The 23,250-nt window shown below is 41.2% G+C and overlaps 1 protein-coding gene across 1 annotated transcript in view; it reads right to left on the bottom strand.

Moving 5' to 3' along the window:
• LOC122551443 overlaps nt 1–23,250 on the bottom strand; it is a 268,783-nt gene that overhangs the window by 171,632 nt on the left and 73,901 nt on the right. The window contains exon 2 of the mRNA XM_043693364.1: nt 13,313–13,375. Within this exon, the coding sequence (XP_043549299.1) occupies nt 13,313–13,375 (63 nt within the window). The remainder of the gene's footprint in view (nt 1–13,312; nt 13,376–23,250) is intronic.

A 23,250-nucleotide genomic window follows, 5' to 3' on the forward strand; every position in this document is an offset into this window, starting at 1 on the left:
GGCCTATCACCCTCACCTTGACCTCCTTCCACCTATCGCATTTCCAAAGCCCCTCCCCCAAGTCCCTCCTCCCTACCTTTTATCTTAGCCTGCTGGACACACTTTCCTCATTCCTGAAGAAGGGCTTATGCCCGAAACATCGATTCTCCTGTTCCTTGGATGCTGCTTGACCTGCTGCGCTTTTCCAGCAACACATTTTCATCTCACCCAAGATTTATAGGTCAATACTGGTTGCAAGAGATTCATCTAGATTAGTTCAATATTTTTCAATTAGAAAATGGTTGCCTGAGTGAAGTCCTAATTAAATACCCAGAAATCTTCCAGGGGGTTCTAAGGACTATTAGAGGAGCCAAGATCACTTGCATTTGACCAAGAAGTAACTCTATAATTCTGCAAAGACTGCCCAGTGCCATTAGCCTTATGGGCAAAAGTGGAAGCAGAAACCAAAAGGATGGAAAGTGAAGGAATTATCAAACCAGTCCAATTTGCAGAAAGGCAGCAATTCACCTTAGTGGGGATCTTAAACAATAATAAACCATTTCTTGAGCTGGATAAATACTCAATCCCTCGGATAGAGGATTTATATGCAAAGCTAGCAGGAGATCTGTCCTTACGAAGTTGGACGTGAGCCATGCTTACTTGCAATTGCGTTTAGATAAGGATTCTCAGAGTATCCTACAATTTATACCCATAAGGGTTTGTACCAATATACAAAATTGTCACTTGGGGCATAATCAGCCTATTCAATATTTCAGCAAATGATGGAGAGGTTCAAGGTGTACCTCAGGTCACTATTTACCTAGATGATGTCCTGATAACAGGGAAACCTAATTAGAAACACTTAAAGAAGATGGATATGGTCCTAAGATGCTTTTCCAAGGCTGGCATATGCCTAAGACAGGAACAAAATATGTTCCAGGACTCCCATCTACCTATTTGGAGATGAAGTGATGGCGATCAAAAGTGCTCCGACTCTCAAGTTTGTCCAGGAGCTTAGCTTTCAGCGAAGTAAAGAAGTGAAGGCCTGGTATGTGAGCACCTTGTCATCACAAGGGCTCACTACCCATTGACAGATATTAATAATCCCCTTCAGCAGACATTCATTCTCTGCAGACCGACCTTTAATCGCTCCTTTGTCTGTCCAATTGTTTTTCTCTCTTCAGGCTCTATCTTCAACAATCATTTACTCCCTTGCACTCCCCCCCCCACATACACACGCATACACACCATCCACTTCCATTTTCTGTATAAAATCCTTTATCTAGCTTCCATCAGTTCTGAAGAAAGATCACTGGACTGGAAACATTAACTCTGATCTCTTTCCACAGATGCTGCCAAACCTGGAGAGATTTTCAGCAATTTCTGTTTTTGTTTAAGTTTTCTGGACACGATTCCAGTCACAACAAATGATATCAGACTTTGGACACATTATGATCCAGTCCTTTCCAAACTGAAACAGTTGGTATTAATGGAAAAATCAAAGAGTTGTCACAACTAGATTTTTGGATCGAGAGATACCAGCTCACAGTATTGTTATGGAAATGATTCGGAGGCTGATAGCTAAGTTCGGTACCCATAGGGAGGGCCTCAACCGGGACCTTGGGTTCATGTCACATTACAGGTGATCACCATTGCACTACACACACACACACACACACAGATATTCCTACACACACACACTCTCTCACATGCACACACACGGACACAGGTACACACAGACGGGCGCACAGACACCCACATACACCCTGAACTCTGGGCTCAAAAACTGCATGAATTTATGTAAAACTCTGTTATCTTACTTTTTAGATTGGAATCAATCTAAACATCAGGTCATAGACAGAGAACACGGGGGGGCTAACATATTGTCTAGCTATCACCATTGTTAACAGCTAACCTGAGAATGCAATTTTTAAAAAAAGGGTTTTGTGATTTACACATGAAAGAAGTGAAGCTATCACTGTATTCTAACAGATGAAAGGCTTAACAGACAATCAATTCTTCAATGTATAATTTCAGTTACATCACACTGCAAATTTTTGCTATAAATTCTGTGTTACGATCGAGCACTCCACAATCACCTGATGAAGGAGCGTCGCTCCGAAAGCTAGTGCTTCCAATTAAACCTGTTGGACTATAACCTGGTGTTGTGTGATTTTTAACTTTGTTTTGGAAAGTGAGTGTGATTCTCCTGAGCAAAGGTCACTGTCAAATACAGGCTGAACACCACAAGGGCCATCCAGGGATCTCCAGAATGAAAATGTTGGCACAATGTTATGCCATCAGGTTTGGATACAGACATAGCTGCATTGACTGGGCAGTGCCCAGACTATCAACAAGGACAAAACCTAATGCCAGCAGCTTTCCCACATCCCCAAGGGAATGGCTGGGTAAACAGCCTACAGCCTCGCGAGATATTAAACTCTCACTTTTCTTGTTTACGCATATGATCACCCACACACAACTACAGGGAGAGCACTAGCAGAGTTGCTAATAGGTAGAAGACTCTACTTCAGGTTAAGTCTGACATTCCCGGACCTGGGAGGGTGGTGGAGGATGAAATGGCATTAGGAACTCCAATGCCAGACCCAAGACTCTGCAAGCAAGTGAGAGAAATTGAAACAGGGGATGAAGTTTGGTGGAAATATCATGGAAATGGCCCTGTATTGGTAAGAGGCATGGTCAGTATGAGGTTAGGACTAGTGATATATAAAGTAGTGGTGATGGTCCTGCATATGCAAGTGGACCATATGAAAACTTGAAAACAATGTGGGAGCAAAACGTCTACTGCTCCTTGGAACATTCGAAAATGCTGCCAGGATCTGTGGGTTCACCACCTCCATCAAGTGTGGATGTGTCCTCAGAATCAAAGATGGACATAACAGAAATAGCTGCTTGGACATCTTTGCCTCCAGAAGAAGAGATGCTCCTGGCGCAGGAAGCAAGATTCTGTTCATTACATACTCCCTGAGTTGGAGTATTAAAATGCCCCAGAAGGTTCTCGAACAAGGACCAACTTATGTCCTTTGACTCAGAGGGGGAGGGATACAATGATTATAATGAGGTCAGCCAGGTGGATCTCATAGAATATGAGCTCTCTGATTGGGGCTGTTAATCAGGGAGCCCTGGCTGACACAAAATGGGGAGTGTCAGAGATATTCTAGTGCCTTACTCTGTATGAGGCAGGGCTATTGCCAGGAACTGTTCATTTATAAATACAGGGCGACTTGGTGACAGGATACTAGCCTCTCTGGAGTTAGTTCACCTGTGGCAAGCCCATTGTTCCAATAGCAGTATTTGATTTATCATAGTGATAATTTTTCTTACTCAATGAATTCAGGACAGGCCTGGAACCCTGTGCAGGCAATTTCATCCTTTGGAGCTTCAGTACAAACCCCTTATGCACTTGTGGAAAGGCCAAGCGACACTGCACCTTTTAAGGAGTGTCCCTGCTGCAGGCAAATGTCTAATTCAGCAATGAGATGATCGCTTGGTTCTAGGGATTTGTATTTGTGAAATGATTAAGGCGAGTATCAGAACAGTAATCAGAGATGAAATAACTGAAGGATCATCCAGTGAGGCTTTGTGGGTGGAGCTAAGAAATAAGGAGGGGATAGTGATGTTATTGGGTTGGACTATCGGCCCCCAAATAGTCAATGGGAATTAGAGGAACAAATATGCAGGGAGATTTTCTGAGACTTGTAGGCGCAATAGGGTTTTCATAGTAGGGGATTTTAATTTTCCTAGCATAGACTGGGACTGCCAGAGCGTTCAGGGCTGAGATGGGGTGGAATTTGTTCATTGCTTTTAGGAAAGTTTCCTCAAACAGTATATAGAGGGGAAGGGGAAAGGCTCGATCTACTCTTGGCAATAGTGCAGGACAAGTGACTGAGGTGATAGTGATGGAGCACTTTGGGATCAGTGACCATAGTTGTAGTAATTTTAAAATAGTTATGGAGAGGGACAAAACTGGTCCACAGGCTCAAGTTCTAAACTGGGGCAAGGCAAATTTTGATGGAATTAGACAAGAGCTTGCAGAGGTTGACTGGAGTAGTTTGTCTGCAGGGAAAGGCACCTCTGGCAAGTGAAAGGCCTTCAAACGTGAGATAGCTGGAGTTCAAGGTCTATAAGTTCCTGTGAGGGTGAAGGGCAAGGTTGGCAGGAGTAGAAAACCCTGGATAACAAGAGATATTGAGGATTTGACCACAAAAAAGAAGGAGGCGTGGCTCAGGTACAGGTAGCTGGGATCAATGGAATCCCTATAGGTATACAGGATACAGGAGTTTACTGAAGAGGGAAATAAGGAGGGCGCAAAGGGGGCACAAGATAGCCTTGGCTGAGAAGATTAGGGTGAATCCAAAGAGGTTCTTTAAATATATTAAATGAAAAAGAATAACTAGAGAGAGAATAGGACCCCTCAAGGTTCAAAGTGGACATCTATGTGCAGAACCACAGGAAATGGGCGAGATCCTCAATGAATATTTCTCCTCTGTGCTTATTGTGGAGAAAGACATGAAGACATGGGAACTTGGGGAAGTTAGTGTTGATAGGCCATACTGGATTTGGTTCTGGGTAACGAACCAGGCCAGGTGTTAGAATTAGAGGTAGGTGAGCACTTTGGGGATAGTGACCGTAATTCGGTGATTTTTACTCTCGTGATGGAGAGGGATAAGTGTGTACTACAGGGCAAGAGTTATAGCTGGGGTCAGGGAAATTATGATGCGGTGAGGCATGACTTAGGATGTGTGGCTTGGAAAAGTAGACTCCAAGGCAAGAATCTTCAACAATGGATCCCAGCTATACTCTAACATCATGTCAAGAGTTCATGGGACCACAATCTGGCTTGTACTGTTTATTCATTGAATCACTATACATGGATGCCAAGAGTGAGTGCCTCATGGTAGAAGTCACAAAAGTACAGTAAGCAAGGAGAAATTTAGTTATCATGCTACAGAAGACTCTGTTTCCCAAATCTGTGTTTGACTATTAATAAGAATGTTTATGATAGGTGGATAGTACATACTCCTCAATTGTTCCCTTTTTGTCACTGCCTCAAGTGATAATGGAGGGCTGGATTTAATTCCTGCTTGGATTGAGGTTGACTTGTGGCCTGCATCCTTGCTCCACCACAAAGTAAACAAACATCACAGCATTTACCTGTGGTTCAGTGAAAAATCTTCAAGGACATGCCTTGGGAGAGAGAAGTGAAGAAGAAGACATCAGCTAATAAAAAACATGGAAGCTAGGAAAATAGTTTTATTCATGCTGTGTACTAGTATTTTTAAATGTGTAAATAATCATTGCTGCTGTCTCCAGAAGAGAAAAATTAGCTCCAGATGACAGCAAAAAATGTAAGAAGGCAAAAACCCTTTGTAAACTGTCTGAACTCTGATTTCAGGTTGTTGTTTTAAATTTAATTATAGGTACCTATTATGAGATGTGGTAATTATACCAATTTATCATGTGTTGTTGTGTAATTAAATGGTTGAGATATGTCTGCAGCAGCAAAGGTTTAAGAAAATAAGAGTACTGCTGACTTTATAGTATCATTGTGAAGCTTTATTCTGGTTACAAGGAGGAGCAACAATGATATTCTAAGACTTTTATATTGTGCGAGTTGTCTGTAATTTATTTTCTAAATTTAGTTTTGTTTGTTGTCTTATTGTCAGGGCTTGCAACCAATAGTATCATTTAATTTTCTTGATATGATACGGCCCTTGTACTGTCTTGTAGAATGTGTACAATTCAATAAAAATGCTGTATGTACAATTACATGGCACATTTTGGCACTAAAGGCAAAGCTGAGTATGTCAAGTGCCATGACATTTGGCAGCAAAGAAATGAAAGTGGTATATGGTAAATTTAGCTGGATAATAGTAATAAACTATCACTCTTCCACACGTTATGAAGATACTCAGGTGTTTTATTTTTAATTCCCTTGTGGGATATGAGCATTTCTGTTAAGGCTATCATTTGCTGGTGGGTCTTAATTGTTCTTGAGAAGTTGATTGTGTACCACCATCTTGAACTACTGCAGTCCACCAGATGCATATTCATGTATAATATGATGAGGAAGAGAAGTCCAGGATTTTGACCCAAAAACAGTGAAGGGGAAACGTCATATAATTCCAAGTTAGAACAGTGTGTCTGCTTTGAGGGGACACTTGTAGGTGGTAGTATGTTGCTGCCCCTTGTCTTTCTAGGTGATAAAAGCCATGTATTTGGAAGGTGCTGTTGAAGCAGCCTTAGCAAGTTGCTGTAATGAATGTTGTAATGAGAATGGTGTAGAGTGAACATTTAAGATTATAGATGGGATACTAATTAAATAGGCTGTGTTATCCAGTATTGTATCAAGCTTCTTGTGTGTTGGCGGATCTACATTCATCTGGATAAGTGGAGAGACTTCCTTCACACTCCTGACTTATGCCGTGCAGATGGTGGACAGGCTTTGAAAAGTCCTGAGGTAGATTACTCACTGCGCAACTTCCTGCCTCTCACTTGCTCCTGCATCCACAGTTTTTATTTGTCTAGTCAGTTTATTTCTGTTCAATAGTAATGCCTGGGATGTCAATGGAGAGGGATTCAGTGATGGTAATGTAATTAAATGTCAAATGAAGATTGTTAGATTCTCCCTTGTTGGAGATGGTAATTGCCTGGCACTTGTGAGGCACAAACTTGCCTCTTATTAACTAAAGCAGGTGTTCTCCTGGTCTTGCAGCATAGGCAGCTTCAGAGGATTTTTAAATTGAACTGATCATTGAGAAAAAATCCTCATCATGTCCTGGATTTGAATTGATTAGCTTCCAACTGCCACAATCATTTTCTTCGGTGTTAGGTATGACTGTAACCAAAGATGAGTTTTCCTTCTTTTCCGATTTATTTCAATCTTCCTAGGACTCCTTGCTACTATATTAATTTAAATACTGCCTTACTGATGAGGGCAAGATGATTAGGGGGTTAGATAGGGTTGACAGTGTGAACCTTTTCCCGCTTATGGAGTCGGGTATTACAAGGGGGCATAGCTTTAAATTAAGGGGGGTAGATATAGGACTGAATTTAGGGGTAGGTTCTTCACTCAGCGAGTCGTCAGTTCATGGAATGCCCTGCCAGTAGCAGTGGTGGACTCTCCCTCTTTATGGGCATTTAAGCGGGCATTGGATAGGTATATGGAGGATAGTGGTAGGTGGGCTTGGATCGGCGCAACATCGAGGGCCAAAGGGCCTGTACTGCGCTGTATTCTTCTTGTTGCAGAATTTAGGGAACTAAAATTGAAGTGTCATTTCCCATTGACAGGAGTAGGTGGGCTTGGATCGGCGCAACATCGAGGGCCAAAGGGCCTGTACTGCGCTGTATTCTTCTTGTTGCAGAATTTAGGGAACTAAAATTGAAGTGTCATTTCCCATTGACAGGAGGAAGAGGCCATTCTTTTGAAACAAGCAAATGTGGACAGAAGTGAGTGAAGAAGTAGGCAGTATCATGGTTCAGCAGTTAGCACTACTGCCTCACAGAGTCAGGGAACTGGCTTCAATTCCAGGGATGTGCAGGCTAGGTAGAGTAGCCATGGGAAAAGCAGAGTTACAGGCATAAGATTGGGGTGCATGTCTGGGTTGGATGCTGTATCAACTTGATGGGCCGAACAGCTTGTTTTCATACTGTAGGGATCCTACATTTCTGAAGTATGCATCAGGAGTGTAGCCCCTTGAAGTTGGAAACAGTGCCCCAAGAAGCTCAATTATTTAATTCAGCCACAAACAATGAGAGTCATTCCAGCTGCAGGTACTAACACCTACCCTCTTAATTCCTGAGTAGTTTTCCTAACAGCACACCTGGAGCAGCAAAACTCAATTCTTTCTCTCTAGACATCCACATCTCACACCCTCAACCAAATAGTTAACACTCTTATTATCATTCACAGACATCCTTATTAATTGCTGTCATTCCCTTGTCTCCATAAAAGAATTTATCATGCTCAAACTCCTGCTTTCTCTCCCTCCTGGAGACAAGTGCATATGATTCCAGGGAGAGACAACTGAGTGTGTCCTGTCAATGATAGTCACTTTGATGGCCACTGACAATGTATGTTCAATTGCTCCATTATGAAGATGGCCCTCTTCCAGGAGAATCCTGGACCTGCTGACTTCTTTGCAAGTTTCTGTTGACCCTCTCTTACTCCTTTCCCATAGCTGTGTAAATTTTCTTTCTTTGGGTGCACATCTAATTCCACTTTGAAAACCATGATCAAAGCTGCCTCCCACCACATTCTTAGGCAGTGCATTGCAGATCCTAACTCTAAGAATCAAAGGTGATATGCGGAAGCACTTTTTCCACATATCGTCTTTGATTCTTTTGCCAAACACCTTAAATTGGTGTCTTCTGGTTCTCAACCCTTCCCCAATGGAAACAGTTTTTCTCTCTCTGTGCTGTTTAGAACTCTCATGATTTCAAACACGTTTATAAAATTTCCTCCCAACCTTCCCTTCTCAAAGGAGAACAATCCTGGCTTCTCTAATCTATCTATCTAGTTGAATCCTTCAACCATGAAATGAATCTCATAAATCCTTTCTACATCCTTCCCTAAAACCTTTATACGCTTCCTAAATGCAGTGTCCAGAATTATGTACAATTCTCCAATTGAGCCTGAGACATTTTTGTTCAGAGCAGTTCATCATGCCTTCTTTGATTTCATGCTCCTGTCCTCTATCTATGAAGCTGAGGAATTTGTCTGCATTTTTAACCCCTTTTTCACCTGCCCTGCTATCCTCAAAAGATTTGTTTACAGATACCACAAGTCTCCTTGTATTTACACCTCTTATAGAATGGTATGCATTTTCTTTGTTGCTTTTCCTCATTGTTTCTATTTTCAAATATTTAAATGACTGACCTAACAGGTTTCTGGGGGGTTATCCTTTGCCTTGCAATGCACACCAATGTCATCCAGAGTGAAAATGACGATGTTGCGATTCCATTCTGCTTGTTAAGGGAATAACTCTATGAAGGTCAATACCCCATCACCAAGTCACCCGTTTTATTTACACATACTTAGAACATGATACTTACCCAGCTAGCGTAAAATCGGGTCCAAGATTGACCAGAACCCATGACATTCCTGCTTATATCTGACAGCCAGGGCTCCCTGATTGGAATGGGTTATCAGCCCCCAATCAGTGAACTCATGTGCTATGAGTTCTACCCTGATGACATTGTTTCCATCACTATAGATAATTTTAGGAATTTAACCTGACCCAAACCACACACAAATCCATTCCACTCTTGGCAGTTAAAAATCTGTTTGTTTCTTTGTATATTGATTATGACAGCCAGTTAATACCATATTTTTTACTCTAAGTATTATGATATCAAAATACATCTCATTTTGCAAAAAGTTTAAATTAGATGAACTCATTAAAATGCCTTATTAACTCTAAATCATTAAAGCCAAAGTAATTTTCTTGATTGTAGTTGATGTTTTGATTTATAGCAACTAAAACTGTGCCTTATAGGAGTTACCACCAGCCAGCTATTTTGAGGGATAAGTAGTGCATCTCAGGTTAATTTATAAATGCACATTAGATTAATTGAGTGGTCATAATAATGCCAAGAGTTCAATGTGGGCAATAGTGAGGTCATTCATTTTGGAGCCTAGAAGATAAATCAGAGTATTTTCTCAATGCTGAAAAATTATGAATTGAAAAGCAATAAAGGTCTTTTAGAATTCAAGTACACAGATCATTTAAAGCTAGTGGGAAGTATAAAAAAAAATTCAAAAGTTGAATAGAGTGCTGGCCTTTATCTAACAGGGGGTGGGAAAGAAGTTATGCTTCAGCTGTGCAGAATCTGTGTTGAACCCAAATGAATCATTTTATTCAGTTTTAGGCACCACAATTCAAGAAGGATATGTTAACCTTGGAAGAGTTGCCACTTTAGCCAGCTATACTCACAAGCGCTCATATTACCTTTATTCAATTTCTTGAAATTAGTTTTGTGAACACTCAAGTCTGTGTCAAAATGCTTTTCACCATGACAGCATTTATTCCTACCCTGTTGCACAGTATTGGGTCTGGTGCAATCTGCTCTCTGATCTGCAGAACATGTTGATCTAAGAAAGTATCTATGAGTCCCTCAACTAAGTTATCTTTACCCATTTGATCTTTCCAGTCCCCGTGTAGCTTAACACCTCCCATGATTAGCACCACATCTTTCTGACAAATATCCATTACTTCTTCCTTTATACACCATCCTATTATATGTTTACTGTTAGGGGGCCTTCTACACCACTCCCACAAGTGAGTTTGTACCTTTATCATTTCTTATCTCTGTATAACCATAAGATATAGGAACAGAAGTAGGTCATCCCAACCCTTGAGTCTACTCCACCATTCATGGCTGATCTGATAATCTTCAATTCGCCTTCCATGCCTTTTCCTCTTAATCCTTGATTTCCTTTTCTGATTAAAAATCTATCTCTCACAGTCTTGAATATTTTAACAATCCAGCTTCAACACTCCTGTGCAGTGAAAGGTTCCACAGATTCACTATCCTATGAGAGTAGGAATTCCTCCTCATCTTTGTCCTAAATGAACAAACCTTTAGTCTGAGATTATATCCTCTGGATTTTGACTTTCCCAATCTTTCTGCATCTACCCCACTAAGAATCTTATATGTTTCAATAAGGTCACTTCTCATTCTTCTATATTCCAATTAGTACAGACCCAGTCTACTCAAGCTCATCTCTTAAAGAAACTTGTTCCATACCCAGGATCAATCGTGTGAAATTTCTCTGGACTGCATCCAATGCCAATATATCTTTCCTGAGATAATGTTAAAAATCACACAACACCAGGTTATAATCCAACAGATGTATTTGGAAGCACTAGCTTTTGGAGGACTGCTCCTTCATCAGATGGCTGTGTGCTTCCAAATAAACCTGTTGGACCTGGTGTTGTGTGACTTTTAACTTTGTCCACCCCAATCCAACACTGGCACCTCCACATCATTCCTTAGATAAGGGGACCAAAACTGTTCAAAATAGTCTTGGTGTGGACTAACTAGTACATTGAATAGTTTTTTTTATTCAGAATTCCTTTTGAAATAAATCCATTATTTTATTTGTCTTCTCTTTCTCTTTGGGCAGCACGGTGGCACAGTGGTTAGCGCTGCTGCCTCACAGCGCCAGAGACCTGGGTTCAATTCCCGACTCAGGCGACTGATTGTGTGGAGTTTGCACATTCTCCCCGTGTCTGCGTGGGTTTCCTCCGGGTGCTCCGGTTTCCTCCCACAGTCCAAAGATGTGCAGGTTAGGTGAATTGGCCATGCTAAATTTCCCGTAGTGTTAGGTAGGAGAGTAAATGTAGGGTATGAGTGGGTTGCGCTTCGGCGGGGCGGTGCGGACTTGTTGGGCCGAAGGGCCTGTTTCCACACTGTAAGTAATCTAATCAATCTAATCTAATCTAATCTTTTGCCTGGTAAACCTGTATGCTAGCTTTTTGGGATGAATGCACAAAAAAAATCAAATCTCTCTGATCTCTAATTCTTTGTTTTCTTTCTCCATTTAAATAATATTCACCTCTTTTCTTCTTCCTGCTGAAGAGCATAACCTCTGATTTTCCAAAATATATTCCACGTGCCAAGTTTTTTCCTATTCAGTTAACATATCTCTAACACTCTCCAGATGCTTTGTGTCACCTTCACCATTTGGCTTCCCACCTCTTTTGGTGTCATCCACCAACTTGGCTATAGTACATTTACTTTCCTCATCCAAGTCATTAATATTTATTTTCAGTAATTGTGGCCCAGCAATGAACCCTGTGGCACACCACTAGTTCTAAGCAAAGAAGGGCTTATGCCCGAAATGTCAACTCTCCTGCTCCTTGGATGCTGCCTGACCGGCTGTGCTTTTCCAGTACCACATTCCTCGACCCTTTCATGTCATGGTCTGTTTATTGTTTGTTGTGGTTGCATAGTGATAATGTTACTGCACTAATAATCCAGAACTTCCTCACTAAGGTTCTCAGGACACAGGCTCAAATCCCACACTATAGTAAATAGTGAAATTTGAATTCAATTAAAAATCTGGAATCAAACCCAAACTGAGTGGTGACCATATAACAATTGTTAGTTATTGTATAAACCTTCCAGTTCACTACTGTCATTTAGGGAAGGAAGTATGTTGTTCTCGCCTGTTTTTTCCTATGTGAGACTCCAGACCCTTAGAAATGTGGCTAACTCTTAACTACCCTCTAGATAAATGGGGATGGGCAATAAGTATTAGCTTAGACAATGATGCTCACATTCCATGGAAACATTTTTACAAAACTTTTTTTGTGGCCTATAATTTACAATATCTTCCCAAATTTGATCCCTTGCTCCCACATTCAGTTTTAATGAGACTTGATTAGAGACAAATTACTTCTTCTGGTGAGGTAATTAAGAATGAGGGAACATAATTTTAAAATTAGCACTAGACTATTTAAGAGTGTCAACAGAAAGTGCTTTCCAGACAAAGGGTTGTGGAATTCTGAATATCTCTTCCAAAAATTTATGGTTGCTCGGGTATTTAGAGTTTCTGAGACTGAGATCAAGAGTTTTGTTAGAAACAAGAAACAAAAATTGCTGGAGAAACTCAGCAGGCCTGGCACCATCTGTGAAAATAAACATTTGCTTTTTGCCTGTTTCAGATCTCCAACATCTGTGGTTCTTTGTTTTATTTTTGAGCTTTGTAAGGTAAGGTTTTTAAAGGTATGGAGCTTAAGTGGACAAATAAAAGCATGCACATTAGTCATGTTCTAACCCAATAGCGGAACAGACTCAATCAAAGGGTCTAATCCTTGTTTCCATCTTCCTGATTACCTACAGTTACAAAATGGAATGTGATTTACAACTAATACATAATTACTTACCTAATAACAATATTCAATAATAACAGTAACAACATGCAATTGTTGGTGTGGCACAAATGTACAGGTTTGGCTCCCAAGTTCATGTAGTGGTTATATTTTGCATAATGTAGCAACATCCACTGGTATGAAGGAGTGGCTTATTACTGACTGCAAGAGTCACATACAACTACATGCAAGTATAATTTACAGAACACACACACACAAGAGAGAAGAAATATAGTTATTGATGTTCGGATGAAGCGTGCACATTATCAAACCTTATCTTTCTGCTTTATTAATGTGGACTAGCCCACTGTAGATGTTTTACTTTTTATTATTACCCAATACTGTACTACATACTGCAGTATTATTACCCAATACTGTACTACATACTGCAGTATTATTACTTGATACTGTACTACATAGCAGCAAGTGCTTACCTGTTTGTGACATTGCTCAAGAGATGTTTTCAACCATTGATGCTCTTTCCTGTGTAATTCTTCCTGGGGAATAAGCAAAAAAGCAGCTAATTAGGCATAAACAGCAGATTATAAAATACACCAGGAAGAAGCTATGAAAACAGTACATTTGATTCTTTCACTTCCCGTCTATTTGCTGCCATATTATCAAGTTTATTAGCCTTGTTGGTAAACTTTCAGCTCTGTCATTAAACTGATTAATAAGCTAATCATCAATTGTAAATAGTAATAGTGGATTAGAGAATAAACATAAGAGCACGGTTAGATCATTTACTTTCGACTCTGCAATCTGTCTTTTCCACAAGGAACCTTTAAAATCCACAGCCTGTATCATTACGGATAGTTTTGATAAGAGAGTTTTCCCTTATATGTAAACAATAATACTGAAGTTTCTAGAGGTACCTGATTTTTATTGCTTAGGGCTATGATACATTTTGTAAAGATATTTCTTATCTCACACTCTGTAGACAATAGACTGCTTCTGCAAGTACGCAAGGAACTGAAGTTATTAAAGTTACTGAACAGCATTATTGAAATGCCAAAAGTAGTATCCAAGGAAAATAATTCTAATCAAAATCTCCACAGGACTGAAAACATATAATAACAGTAACATAGAGGATTATTCTTAATTTCCTGCTGTCTTCTAGTTATGAAAGTTTTGCTTTTTGAATCTCAAATGTAAAGGCAGGAAATAGGCCCATTACTTAAGTGCCTAACAATCTTTGATTATTTGATATCAGTCAAGTTTCTTTTCTATAAATTTGGTTTTCACTCTATTATTTGTATTTACTCTGCTAAAAAAATGTTTAATATTGATTATCCTTTGGTTAGTAAGTCTGAAGGTCAAATGTGAACTTAGGCTCTTAATTTCAGGTATTGATCATGATTGGTACAAATATTCCAATCAATTTGTCATGAATTAGACTTTCTTTTGCTTAAACATACCCAGTATACATCCCCAAGGGCTTTAAGAAAATAATGGATCCACTGCTCGGGTTATGAATTGTACATTGAAGGCAGCATAGTCAGTCAAAATTGTGGTAATAAGGCAGGAGTTAATTAATGTGTGGAGAATGAATTGGTGCCTGAGCAAATATTAACTTGAAAGAAGTAAGTGTTGCCATTAATAAAACAGCTAGTGATTTATTTTATGGCTAAACTAGACACTTCAAATACACTTGGCAGTTTTTCCTATTTTGTAAAAATATGAACTAGTTTCACAGGATGACACAATCTTGTTGCAATTTGTTGATGCCCAATTTGTACAACATATCATGGTAAAATATTTCCAATGAAAAGCTAAAACATGAAAATATTCCTCCATCTGATGCAGCATAACAATCAAAATTAGCTGATTGCATTGGTCCTGAGCTGTTATTGGATCATTTTTTTTCAATCTTCAGCTGCCTTGCATATTCTTTTAAAAAGATTAAACAAATTATATTTAACAGATATCACAGGCTGGTTATGAAGGATTCTGCAAGATTCAAAGATGCCTTCAGGCATAGATCTTTTATAGTGCACAGTATCTGGTGAAAGATAAATTTAAAACAATTTTTTTGTGATGAACAAACTTATGAATCACTGACATAATTTCTCATACCAGAAACAAAAACTGAGATGACAACCAATGTAGTTACCATAGATATGTTCAGGGGGACACAGGTCTTTACAGTAGCTACTTCATTATCAACACAGAGTAATTACAAATTGTAAAATCACTGTGTTTCTTAATGTAGGGTAAGTTAAAGCTGAATTTTTAAAAATGGTAAGTTTCCATCCATATGTTTAAGGCAGGAATTTAAGGAAATAGGGTGGAAGCTTAGAGCTACAACAAACAGAGTTGTTACCTCTGGATTGTTACCCATGCCACATGCCAGTGAGGCAAGGAACAGGGAGGGAGAGGAGTTGAACACGTGGCTACAGGGACGGTGCAGGAGGGAGGGATTCAGATACCTGGATAATTGGGGCTCATTCTGGGGACCTCTACAAACAGGATGGTCTACACCTGAACCAGAGGGGGATTGAGGGTTTAAACTAATTCAGCAGGGGGACAGGGTCCGGAATTGAGGCTCCAGTGTACAGGAGGTTGAGAGTAGTAAGATCATAAATAAGGTTTTGAGGTCACAAGAGTGAACCGGCAAGCAGGAAGCTGGTTTAAAGTGTGTCTACTTCAACGCCAAGAGCATCCAGTATAGATGGATGAACTTGCAGAATCGGTTGGTATGTGGAACTTCGATGTTGTGGCCATTTCGGAGAGCATGGACAGGAATGATTGTTGCAGGTTCCGGGGTTTAGATGTATCAGTTAGAAAAGAGAAGATGGTAAAAGATGTGTTGACAATGTTAACACAATGTCAACACATTGTCTAGCTATCACCATTGTTAACAGCTAACCCGCGAATGCAACTTTAAAAAAAGGGTTTTGTGATTTACACATGGAAGAAGTGAAACTATCACTGTATTCTAACAGATGAAAGGCTTAACAGACAATCAATTCTTCAATGTATAATTTCAGTTACATCACACTGCAAATTTTTGCTATAAATTCTGTGTTACGATCGAGCCCTCCACAATCACCTGATGAAGGAGCGTCGCTCCGAAAGCTAGTGTACTTCCAATTAAACCTGTTGGACTATAACCTGGTGTTGTGTGATTTTTAACTTAGTCAAGGACAATATTTCGGTGGCAGAAAGGATGTTTGATGAGGTCTTGTCTATGGAGGTAGTCTGAGCTGAGGTTAGAAACAGCAAAAGAGAGGTCACCCTGTTGGGAGTTTTCTACAGCCTCCAAAAAGTTCCAGAGATGTAGAGGAAAGGATTGCAAGGATGATTCTGGATAGGAGCGAAAGTAACAGGGTAGTTGTTATGAGGGAATTTAGCTTTCCAAGTATTGACTGGAAACTTTATAGTTCGAGTACTTAAGATAGGTCAGTTCTTGTCCAATGTGTGCAGGAGGGTTTCCTGACACAGTATGTAGGTAGGCCAACAAAAGACAAGGTCACATTGGATTTGGTACTGGATAATGAACCAGGTGAGGTGTTAGAAATGGAGATAGGTGAGCACTTTGGTGATAGTAATCACAATTTGGATAGGTTTATTTTAACGATGGAAAGGGATAGGTATATACTACTTAGGAAAGGGTTATAGCTGGGGGAAAAGCAATTATAATGCCATTAGGCAAGATTTAGGATGTTTAGTATGGGGAAGGAATTGCAGGGAATGGGCACAATTGAAATGTGGAGCTTGTTCAAGGAACAGCTACTGCGTGTCCTTGATAAGTATGTACCTGTCAGGCAGGGAGGAGGTGGTCGAGCAAGGGAGCCATTAAAGAAGTTGAATCTTTTGTTAAAAGGAAGAAGAAGCCTTATGTAAAGATGAAACATGAAGATTCAGCTAGAGCGCTTGAGAGTTACAAGTTAAGCAGGAAGGACCTAAAGAGAGAGCTAAAGAGAGGGTGGCACGGTGGCTCAGTGATTAGCATTGCTGCTTCACAGCGCCAGGGACCCGGGTTCGATTCCAGCCTTGGGCGACTGTCTGTGTGTAGTTTGCACATTCTCCCCGTGTTTGCGTAAGTTTCCTCCGGGTGCTCCGGTTCCTTTCCACAATCCAACGATATGCAGATCAGGTGAATTGGCCATGCTAAATTGCCCATAGGGTTAGTCAGAGAGAAATGGGTCTGGGGGTTATTCTTAGGAGGGTCGGTGTGGACTTGTTGGGACAAAGGGCCTGTTTCCACACTGTAGGGAATCTAATCCAAGAAGAGCCAGGAGGGGACATGAGAAGTCTTTGGCAGGTAGGATCAAGAAAAAGCTTCAAGTTTTCAATAGGTATGTCTGGAATAAAAGAATGACTAGAATAAGATTAGGGCTAATCGAGGACGGTAGTGGGATGTTGTGCATGGAGTCCAAGGAATATTTTTCATCAATATTCACACTGGAAAAAGACAATGTTGTCAAGGAGAATATTGAGACACAGGCTATTAGACCAGATGGGATTGAGGGCCATAAGGAGGAGGTGTTAGCAATTCTGCAAAGTGTGAAGGTAAGTCCCCTGGGCTGGATTGGATTCATCCTCGGATTCTCTTGGGAGCTAGGGAAGAGATTGCAGAACCTTTGGCTTAGATCTTTATGTTATCACTGTCTGCAGGAATAGTGCCAGAATACTGGAGGATAGCAAATGTTGTCCCTTTATTCAAGAAGGGGAGTAGAGACAATCCTGGTAATTATAGACCAGTGAGTCTTACTTTGGTTGTGGGTAAAGTGTTGGAAAGGATTATGAGAGGTAGGATTTATAGTTTTGTGAAGGGTAGGTCATGCCTCACAAACCTTTTTGAGTTCTCTGAGAAGGTGACCAAACAGGTGGATGAGGATATAGCAGTTGATGTGGTGTATATGGATTTCAGTAAAGCATTTGATAAGATTCCCCATGGTAGGCTATTGCAGAAAATACAGAGATATGGGATTGAGGGTGATTTAGCGGTTTGGATCAGAAATTGGCTAGCTGAAAGAAGACAGAGAGTGGTGGTTGATGGGAAATGTTCACCCTGGAGTTCAGTTACTAGTGGTGCACCGCAACAATCTGTTTTGGGGGCACTGCTGTTTGTCATTTTTATAAATGATCTAGATGAAGGAATAGAAGAAATTGCAGATGGCACTAAGGTTGGTAGAGTTGTGGACAGTGCGTAAGGATGTTGCAAGTTACAGAGGGACATAGATAAATTGCAGAGCTGGGCTGAGAGGTGGCAAATGGAGTTTAATGTGAAAAAGTGTGAGGTGATTCACTTTGGAAGGAGTAACAGGATTACAGAGTACTGGGCTAATGGTAAGATTATTGGTAGTGTGGATGAACAGAGAGATCTCAGTGTCTATGTACATAGATCCCTGAAAGTTGCCACCCAGATTGATAGGGTTGTTAAGAAGGTATACAGTGTGTTAGCTTTTATTGGTAGAGGGATTGAGTTTTGGAGTCATGAGGTCATGCTGCAGCTGTACAAAACTCTGGTGCGGCTACACTTGGAGCATTGAGTATAGTTCTGGTTGCCACGTTTTAGGAAGGATGTGGCAGCTTTGGAAAGGGTGCAGAGAAGATTTACTAGGATGTTGCCTGCAATGGAGGGACGGTCTTATGAGGAAAGGCTGAGGGACTTGAGGTTGCTTTCATGAGAGAGAAGAAGGTTGAGAGGTAAATAGAGACATACAGGATGATCAGAGGATTAGATAAGGTGGACAGTGAGACTCTTTTTCCTCAGATGGTGATGGCTAGCATGAGGGGACATAGCTTTAAATTGAGGGGTGATAGATATAGGACAGATGTCAGAGGTAATTTCTTTACTCAGAGAATAGTAAGGGTGTGGAACGCTCTGCCTGTAACACTAGTAGACTCGAAATGTGTTGCTGGAAAAGCGCAGCAGGTCAGGCAGCATCCAAGGAACAGGAGAATCGACGTTTCGGGCATAAGCCCTTTTTCAGGATTATGCCTGAAACGTCGATTCTCCTGTTCTTTGGATGCTGCCTGACCTGCTGCACTTTTCCAGCAACACATTTTCAGCTCTGATCTCCAACATCTGCAGTCCTCACTTTCTCCACACTAGTAGACTCTCCAACTTTAAAGGCATTTAAGTGGTCCTAGATAAGCATATGGATCATAATGGAATAGTATAGCTTATGTGGGCTTCAGATTGGTTTCACAGGTCGGGGCAATTTCGAGAGTCAAAGGCGCTGCGCTGTAATATTCTATGGTCCAACGATCTTAACAGAGCAGAAATTAGTCCCTTGACTAAAATAATTTGCTTTGCGTTACTATTTACAGCTTACTGTACAGAAAATGCTTGATGATTTGACTCCGGGTTATTCAGTAGGATGTTAATGCCTATGCTGACTACAGCACCCACTAATGTTTGACAAAGGGACACACGGAGCAGAGAACATGGATATGAAGTACTTGGACTACACAGGAAGACAAGACCAGTAAAAAACATGCAATATTGCATTTGAAGCAGAGGAACTACCAAAAAAAAATTATGCAAGGCCTGCACTCCTCAGTGTGCAATACCCTTGTCTTCATGTGAAAAGAGTATGGCACAGATCTTCTAAAAGGAAGAAATTCATGACAATTGTGTAAATAGGAGTTACACATCAGGACCACATGGAAGTCCTGACGCAGTTGACTCTGCAGGAATTGTCCAGGAAGTTGAAACTTCTGAAGGGCAATTATGCAACATCTGGAACCTCCCAAAAAGTTTCCACCTCTGAGTGAGGGAGAGGCTTTGGAAAGTAATCTTTACCATAGACAAAAGTAGAGATATTAAACCCAGCTCTAACTCCTGGCTAACTATTAAACTGGACACTGCCACCTTTGCCTGTTGTGTCATGTCTCATGGTCAGCATGTCACCATACATTTTTGCCTCACTTGCCCTGCAGTGAGACCTCAATGTAGGCTGTGATATAGGCACCTGGAAGTAGTAATCATATGTTCTGGACCTTTGAATTCAAATCGTGCTCCAGCACTAGAGCATGGCATCGAGGTTGACATTCTGGAGTAGGTCATACAATATTGGAAAGTGACAAAACTTCAGCTGAGACATTAAGTGAAACCCTGTTTACTTGCTTAGGTTGGCAAAGAGATGTTATGAGAATAAATAAAAAAAAAGCAAGGGAGTTCTACTCTGTGGCCGGATGGAGCACTCAAAGTGGTGGAATTACGAAAAGCCAGGTAATAAATAAAGCATGCTGGGAAATCGAGCTAAGCATTGGCCAAAAGTATCTGTGCTAAAAACACTGAAATAAACAAGCCACAGAGCCGGAAAGGCTGCAGCTAGAGACAGCACAATATACATATAACCCAGCCCATCCCCAGGACAATAGAAACATTGAGTTGTTTTCCAGAACAAAGGGGCACCTCACACCCTTATTTGGGAAAGGCTACCTGACCTTTATGGCCCTAACATGTTCAGGAATGGAGGCCCAAGGACCACCCCACCATCAACACATAAATGCCTGATTGGCCTGATTGATCAGAGTGATCAAGCCCTGATTGATCCCATTGGTAGCAATTGAAGACCTTCCCGAAGGGCTGCGAAAGCATCCAGGTATAAGAATCGCCACAATCCTCAGGAGTAATAACTCGAGATCAACAACTGTGAAGAGGAGACAACTTCCTGAGACCCCCAGAAGAAGACCAGATAATCACCGCCACGTGGATTTAGGTCAAGATCATTTAAAGTATGCGCTGAAGCTTGGGGCAGCTGCCGCCAAGGCGTGGTGGGAAAAAACCACCATGTAACATCTGCCTGCCTAAGAAGAACAGGGGGCCCATGCAGTCATTTGGGCTCCGCTGACGCCTCAGCAGAAGAGCCAGATAGTAAATGTACAGACTTGTATATATGAAAAATAAATGTCGATGTCTGTATGTAAAGCAATGTAATGTGTGCACAAGAATGGCATGACCAAATAATTTTATGAATAAAGTATATTTTTGAAATAAAAAAACTACAATAGTTAATTAGATTTATAGCATTACTTGTTAGTTTGTTATTATACTATTAATTATGTATAATTAACAGTATAATATTAATTATCCGGGAGCAGCGGGAGACAGAGTGGAGGTGACGTGGAGACCAGGAGGGTGCCGGGGAGGTAAGGAAACTGCTTAAAAACTTACCTTCGAAGCCCACAGCCTTCTTCCTGTCTGGAAGCAGCTGGAAACACAGCGGAGGTGACATGGAGACCAGTAGGATGCCGGGAAAGTAAAGACTTAGTATATATTTGGGCAGCAGCTAAACCCAAGATACTACACATGTAGTATCTCCCTCCTACACCACCCTCCTCTAACCAGAAGAAAAAGACTCGGTAAAGTAATGTTTTTCTTTTTTCTTTTTTCTCATATAGTTAAGTACATTGTTTGGTTTTAATTAGTTGTAATAAGGCTAAGCTTACAATGGCAGGGGACCTCAGACCTGTGGCATGTGCTTCTTGCTTAATATGGGAGCTCAGGAACGTGGCTGACATTCCTGACTCTTAAACTTGCAAGAAATATGTCCAGCTGCAGCTTGGTTTGACTGCGTAACGGCTCTGGAGCTGTGGAGGGGCTCACTGTGGAGCATCTGCTATGCTGAGGAGGTCGCGGATAGCACGTTTAGTGAACTGGTCACACTGCAGCTTAGAATTGCTGAGGGAGACAGTGAATGGGTGACCAAAAGGCAGAAAAAGAGTAGGAAGGCAGTGCAGGTTATCCATTTTGGATACTATTGGGGGAGATGGCTCACCAGAGGAGAGCAGCAGTTGCCAAGATCATGGCACTGTGGCGGGCACTGCTGTTCAGAAGGGTGGGAAAAAGACTCATTGGGCCATAGTCATAGGGGATTCTATTGCAAGGGGAGTAGATAGGTGGTTCTGTGTCAGAAAACGGGACTCCTGGATGCTATGTTGCCCTCCAGGTGCTCGGGTCAGGGATGTCACTGATCGGCTGCAGAGCATTCCAGAAAGGGACGGTGAACAGCTAGCTGTCTTGGTGCATATAAGCACCAATGATATAAGTAAAAAATGAGATGAAGTCCTGAAAGCAGAATTCTGGGAGCTAGGAGAGAAGTTAAAAAGGAGGACCTCAAAGGTAGTGATCTCAGGATTACCACCTGTGCCATGTGCTAGCCAGCATAGAAATGAAAAAAATAGGCAGGATGAACACGTGGCTTGAGGGATGGTGTAAGAGGGAGGGGTTCAAATTTGTTGGACATTGGAACCGGTTCTGGGGAGGGTGGGACTATTATAAAATGGACGGTCTACATCTGAACCAGACTGGAACTAATGTCATTGAGGGAGTTTTTGCTACTGCTGTTGGGGAGGTTTTAAACTAATGTGGCAGGGGACTGGGAACCAGAACAGAAGACAAGTAGACAGTGAGGTGGAAACTGGAGACTGTAAGAATCATGAAGATAGCATTAATAAGGGGAAGAGTAGGTAGAAAGCAGATAAATGCAAAAGAACTGGTGACATGAACTGCATATACTGTAATGCAAGGAATATAGTGGGTAAGGCAGATGAACTTAGGGCTTGAATTGGTGCCTGGGAGTATGACGTTATTGCAATCACAGAGACTTGATTAAAGGGCATGATTGGCAACTAAATGTTCCAGGATATAGACGCTTCAGACAGGATGGGGAGGGAAGTAAAAAGGGGGGTAGAGTTGCATGGCTGTTCTAAAGGAGGACACTATGGAGAGCTTGAGTAATGAGGCATTATGGGTGGAGCTGAGAAGTAAGAAGGATGCAGTTACATTGTTGGGGCTGTATTACAGGCTTCCCAACAGTGAGCGCGAGGTAGAAGAACAAATAGGTAAACAGATTATGGAAAGATATAGTGGCAATAGGGTAGTGGTGATGGGAGATTTTAATTTTCCCAACATTGACTGGAATACACTTAGTTTCAGAGGTTTGAATGGGGTAGAGAAGCATCCAGGGGAGTTTTCTAGATCAGTATGTCAATAGTCCGACAAGGGAAGGGACCATATTAGACCTTTTGTTAGGGAATGAGCGAGCCAGGTGGTAGAAGTTGCAGTGGGGGATTTCTTTGGGAACAGTGACCATGATTCTGTAAGTTTTAGAATACTCATAGACAAAGATGAGTGTGGTCCTAAGGGAAGTGTACTAAACTGGCCAAGGCCAATGATATCAAAATTAAGAAGGAGCTGGGAAATGTGGATTGGATACAGCTATTTGAAGGGAAGCCCACACTTGATATGTGGGAGGCATTCAAAGCTAGGTTAAAGATAGTGCAGGATAGGCACATCCCGTTGAAGGCAAAGATAGGAAAGGCAAAATTCGTGAATCGTGGATGACAGAAGAAATCGTACGACTAGCCAAGAGGAAAAGGGAAGCGTACATAAGGTCCAGTCAGCTAAGAA

The sequence above is a fragment of the Chiloscyllium plagiosum genome, chromosome 7, assembly GCF_004010195.1.
Source record: "Chiloscyllium plagiosum isolate BGI_BamShark_2017 chromosome 7, ASM401019v2, whole genome shotgun sequence".
Classification (NCBI taxonomy): Eukaryota; Metazoa; Chordata; class Chondrichthyes; order Orectolobiformes; family Hemiscylliidae; genus Chiloscyllium; species Chiloscyllium plagiosum.